General features: G+C 40.3%; 1 protein-coding gene across 1 annotated transcript; it reads left to right on the top strand.

Moving 5' to 3' along the window:
- Window positions 1–3: 3 nt before the first annotated feature.
- On the top strand, window positions 4–3430 carry GPN3 (GPN-loop GTPase 3; the record flags this gene model as incomplete). Its single annotated transcript, XM_010009339.1, has 6 exons — window positions 4–124; window positions 241–365; window positions 1069–1184; window positions 1836–1932; window positions 2295–2423; window positions 3184–3430. Coding segments are annotated over 6 exons (651 nt in total), but the record flags the coding sequence as incomplete, so codon positions are not given.
- Window positions 3431–5880: the final 2450 nt, after the last annotated feature.

Here is a 5880-nt window from a genome sequence, read left to right as displayed (position 1 = left end):
TCCCTACGGTTCGGTCCCAACGGCGGCCTCGTGTTCTGCATGGAATACTTCGCCAATAACTTCAGCTGGCTGGAGGAAAGCCTCGGGCATGTGGAGGATGACTACGTGCTGTTTGACTGCCCAGGTAGAGACATCAGTGCTCTGGTGTCGTTCTTCATATGCAGTACTATAGCATCGGTAACTCAGCTGTGCCTCCTGGCTTCACGTTTCTGCGTACCTAATGTACTGCATGTGCTCCAGGTCAGATCGAGCTCTACACACATCTGCCGGTGATGAAACAGCTGGTGGAGCAGCTCCAGCAGTGGGAATTCCGTGTCTGTGGAGTTTTCCTGGTGGATTCTCAGTTTATGGTGGAATCCTTTAAGGTATCCATTTGAAATCTGTTGTGCGTTCTCAATATGAACTTTTACAAGGAATCTGAGCAATTTCAGAAGTGGGGTTGTTTAGCCCAGAGAGAAGAGTCCTAAGCTGGGGGAGATGTGATTGCTGTCTTCAGTTCCCTCGGACATGGGTTGCAACCAAGAAAATTCCAGTTGGATGTAAAGAAAACCTGTGCTGTAGGAGTAGTCGGACTTCTACAGTGGTCAGTGGAACAGGGGCATGGAGAGACTGTAGTGAACGTTCATGGAGTTACTCAAACCTTGACTGGGCAAAAAAAACCCTGAGCAACCTGATTTGACTTTGAAGCTGGCTCTGCTTTAAGCAGTTGTATGAACCAGATAACCTCTAAAAAGTCCCTTCCAACCAAAATTCTCCTGTCATTCCATGAGAGCTTTCTCATACCTGGGGGGACAACAGGCTGCTTTCCCATCTGGCAGTGAAAATACAGAGAAGGGCTTTGGATTTTCTTAATGCCCTTTTCAGTTGCAGATCCAGATTTGGGGCTCTGGAAATAGATGGTGGATGGGATACTTGGCACCTCTGTTTCCCAGTGGAGAATAATTCCTTACATGGCTTTGTGTCCAAGTTCCAGATACTCATTAGCTAGATTTGGTCTGTGATTGAGTGGCCTGTATGTTGGTGGTGTGGTTTTCTGTACTTAACTACATCATTTTTATACTCTTTCAGTTTATCTCTGGAATTCTGGCAGCTCTCAGTGCAATGATATCTTTAGAGATTCCACAGATTAACATTATGACCAAAATGGATTTGCTGAGCAAGAAAGCCAAGAAGGAAATAGAAAAGTAAGTTCTAAAATATTACTCTTGTAGTGTAATACATGGAGGCAAACTCCACTGAAAATTCAATTTAATGCTTCCCACAATTAAAACATACTCTTTGGGAATGGGAGATGATGCATTTGTCTTATATATTTATATAGGCTTTAAATGCATAGGTAGGATGCTTACAGTTTAGTCAGAGCCAAAAAGCTAGCTCCGTGTTTGTACTTATCTCTGGATTTTTCTGTAACTGATTATCTTGAATAACTGATGTCATTCTGAATGACATTCCAGGCTGCTGTGCTTCAAAACCTAAACCACAGGTGATCCTATCAGTTTTTTTGATACTGAACGTACTGAATTACTTGTGTTAGTTTTACATTTGTGCCAAAATTACAAAATGAAAGCTTTTCTCTGTGGTCTTCCTCGAGGCTTTCTTGAGTACACAAATACATTAGCAAAGAGAAAATAAAACCACTTCAGTTCTTTCTACCAGCATTCATAATCTGAGACAGTCAAATACCTACAAAACCTATTCTTAAACATTTTAAGTTCTCCTGGTACACAGTTCATTCAGATCACAGGTGGTTTTGGCAGCTATATAAAAGCACAGTGACTCATTTGCTCTGTGGCCAAGGATTCTTTCCATGTTAACAATGACTTTGTTTCTCCCAGGTACTTGGATCCAGATATGTATTCTATGATTGAAGATTCTACAAATATATTGAAAAGCAAAAAGTTTAAAAAGCTGACTAAATCCATATGTGGATTGGTGGGTATATTGCTTTTTAACTGGTACCCTTAAATTCAGTCCTGCATATATAAACCACACTGGGTGGTTGCTGACTTCATTACTGTTATAGATACTGTATGTTCTATAATCATTCTCCCCACCCCAAAAATACGTGTTTACCTACCAGACTTGTTAACAAAGCCAGGACTGGAAAGACTCCAGGGCACTTGAGGTTTTACTTTTTGCCTATTTTAACTTATTGGGGTTTTTTTTTTCCAGATTGGATGATTAGATTTTTCAGACAAGGAAGACCTAAGTGTGGTTTAAGGAGGTAGCTTAGAGTGCAGTGAGTGAGACCTCACTGCATTTTCTTACTAACATCCTTTGAATCCCTTCTCTAGATTGATGACTATGGTATGGTTCGATTTCTCCCTTTTGATCGCTCTGATGAGGAAAGCATTAACATAGTCCTGCAACACATAGACTTTACCATTCAGTATGGAGAAGATCTTGAATTTAAAGAACCAAAGGTAAGGTCCTTCTGATGAGAAGATGGTATTATGGATCCTTAAAACAAATCCATAATATAAGTTGTAATATAAATCTGCTCTTTGCCTTGCTAATAAATTCTTTGTTGTCTTAGCATCGTTCAAAATATGACACATTTAGTCTTTTAGTGACAGTGCTTTTATCATCTTCATTTACAATTACACAGTGAAATTCTTTAGTATCCTCTTGCATGCATAGACTGATCAGGTGGTTGTGTTTAAAAGAAATGCTTTGGATTCCAAAAATAATGGAATTTTAAACTTGCAAGGTCAGAAGGGACCATTAAGATCACTAAGATTTCTTCCTACATGACTGCTTAAACTGCCCTGATAACTCCTGTGTTGACCCCATGTGTTGTACATGAGATACAGATTAGGAACTAATTCTATCCCATAAAATACATGACAGAAGACTGCTGTGTTAAAATCTTTTCTAAGCCCTGTCTGGTTTTATTATTCAGCTCATAAATGCTCTGGAACAAGTCCAGTGCTTTTATTCCATTTTTAATTCAGTTTCGCACTCTTTAATATGCAGAATCCCTGGATCTAGATTTTTACCTATACAATTCCAATAGCTCTAGAAACAGATTGCTTTTCAGAATGTTTTGCTGCATGTTTTGTGGACCCATATTAGACGTTGCTCCTGTTGTGGTTTCTAAAATAAAACACCATAGAACAGACAAGGTGTAGCAGCCACAAGGGGAAAAGTCAGGTTTTACCTTTCCTGTTTTCTTTTTGGCAGGAATGTGAAGAAGATAAATCTGCCCTTGTGGATGAATACTTTCAAGATCATGTGGATGAGTGAAAAATGGATGGTCAAATATGGGAGGAGAAAATACCTGTATTGGGATATTTGGGTTTGTGTTAAAAAATGAAAAAAACCACTCCTACACAAACATACTCAATGTTTTATCTGTAAGATAACTAATATTTATAATAAAGTGAGCTATATCATCTTGTAACTATTTTAATAAACAATTTTTATTCTGATGTGTGTGTGTTACAAAACGTTCCCTACATTGATATAACTCAAGCATAGGAATGCTTGAAAACAAAATCTGAATTATCTGCAAAAGGGGCAAAACTGAATATAAATATACTGTAATAAATATTTATCTCCAGTACTAACTAGTTAGTTTCATTATTAGGTGAGAGAAAGAATTGTTCTTGATGAACTGGACCTGAGTTAGGCAGAGAGCTGACTGGCAGCTTCACAGGGACAGCTGGTCAGTGGTGGTCTCCCAGCCTTTTGAAGGATGAGTATTTTACCTTCACTTTGGAAAAGCTCAGATTTTAAGCCTTCTTAAGGCTGTTTTTTGTACAATTTACACATGGCTTTAAGGGGTTTATACATCAATAATGTCTTCTTAAGACAGCACAACACTTAAAAGAAAGAAAACCAGAACTTGGTGACGGTCTTGTGCAATCATGTTACAAACTGTGTTAGTTAACAAGGAATTCAGCAACAACTACATAAACTCCTTTTTTGCTCTGAAACACAGAACTCCTGTTATGGACATACATTACCTCTACAGCACAATATGTGGTGCTCTCAGAGAAGCAAAACTTCAGCACGTTACCCCCAAAGAACATACCTAAGTAACTAAATACATGTAAAAATGGTCTTGGGAATGTTTCAGACATGTAGCATCAATTCTACACTTAGGTGTAGCTGTTCACAGACTGTTCATATCGTACAGTAACTCAAGCCCTATGGGCAAATGTACTGCTGAATTTACCACTGTTTAGAGTTCTTTTCTATATAAAAACTGTTCTTGGCGTGTCTAGTGTTTCAAAACACATTTCATTGCTTCTCCTAAAACCTATTAGTCAAATATTACTAGCTACATTCAGTTGAGTTTTAGGATGTAGATCTTTTGCTGCTTACGGCCAAGTACCTACCAACCCTTACTTAACCCTATGGAATGAGATTTATTCACGGAGTCCTTGAATTAAAATATATTCTAAAAAGGGCCTCATGGTTGTGAAAAGCTTACAACAGTGAATGCATAGATGTAGGCATATCATCTACATATAGCCCATGTATTAGAAATTCACCCCATCCTCAAAAGATACAAGCAGCCAAGTATTTCAGTAGAATAACTGATGTCATTTTGTAGGAACAGGTAGTCAGCAGATGTCTGAGAGCAAGGATACCCCTTAAAGGAAACCCAATCGAGGATTGAATACTTGAAGACAACTCCACTTACCTAAACCTGGGCTGTGACAGCAACTTGGCATAGAGTTTAGTTCTGTAGTTTCTTGCCTGTAGTCCAGAAGGTGTAATTTTATTCATCAGAAGGGTTGTTCTTCACATCTGTTGAAATAAATGATTAAATGGTCATATTGCTGATAGGGTGCTTATTTTTGAACTAAGCATCTGTTCTGTCCAAAGCAAAGCCAGAACAGGGAGGCAGATTTAACAGACCAGCAGATCCCACATGTCTAGAAGTAAAGAGCTTCCCAGAATCCTTATGTGGGGGTCAGGGAGGATTGCATGGGATCTTTTAAATGGAAACAAAGAAGAACTGGGAAATAAGGTGTTACCTAAGAGCTGTTAAAATCATCTTTCAAACCCAGGTTTCCAAAAATTGACAGCCTTGTGGTACTTGGCATTTCTAAAACCTTACTTCCAGCACAATTAGTGAACATTAAGAGTTCAGTTTCAAGATAGTAATTATAGTCACCTGGAAGAGGTGAAAAAAACATCAGCTCTTCAGAGGCTCATCCCATCAGTCATGGTAGGACCAGATTTGGCTGAACTAAACCATTGTTGGGAAAATTTGATGGCTTCACTCACCTCCAGACTGGCGCATCCCTTGGACGAGTGATGCTTGTGATATATCAAAAGGACAACTCCCAGCCCTGCAGTGAGATTACCTTGACTCACTTCCTAATCTTCCCTGTTTTTCTTCCTGATTCATGCCACCAGTCATTTACTAGAGGATTCAGCATACTGGGTCATATGGGAGGTTATGGCTTGATAGTAACAGGAGTGTGCATCCTTCCAAATGCAATGTGTTTGGACCCACTCTGTACTTCCTTACTCTGAGTGCCCAGCAGCCGGCTCTGCTTTGCATGTTGGGGCAGAGCAAGCAATGCCCAGGAGTGCTGCAAATGCACAGGAGAGAAAACCGGTTGCAAGCAAAGCGTCCCCTCCTAAGCTCTTGTCAAGCACTGACCCTTGCCAGGGACAGGAGCTCACCTTTTCCAGCAAGGAAACAAGATGCTGGGGTGGCTGGAGAAGAAAAGTGTGACATGGGGGGACTGAGGAGGGGTTACTTGCAGTGCTGGCCACAGCAAAGGGGAGGGGGGGAGTTCCATAGGGAAGGAAAAAGCAACCAACTCTCCATCTGGATGCGCTTCCAAGCTCCTTCCCATGCTCGCAGAGCTCTCGCACGACGGATGCCTCTCGGGGCGGTGCACGCCGCAGGCCTCC

The sequence above is a fragment of the Nestor notabilis genome, unplaced genomic scaffold (assembly GCF_000696875.1).
Source record: "Nestor notabilis isolate BGI_N333 unplaced genomic scaffold, ASM69687v1 Scaffold33470, whole genome shotgun sequence".
Classification (NCBI taxonomy): domain Eukaryota; kingdom Metazoa; phylum Chordata; class Aves; order Psittaciformes; family Psittacidae; genus Nestor; species Nestor notabilis.
This window is presented reverse-complemented; position numbering and strand designations above follow the sequence as displayed.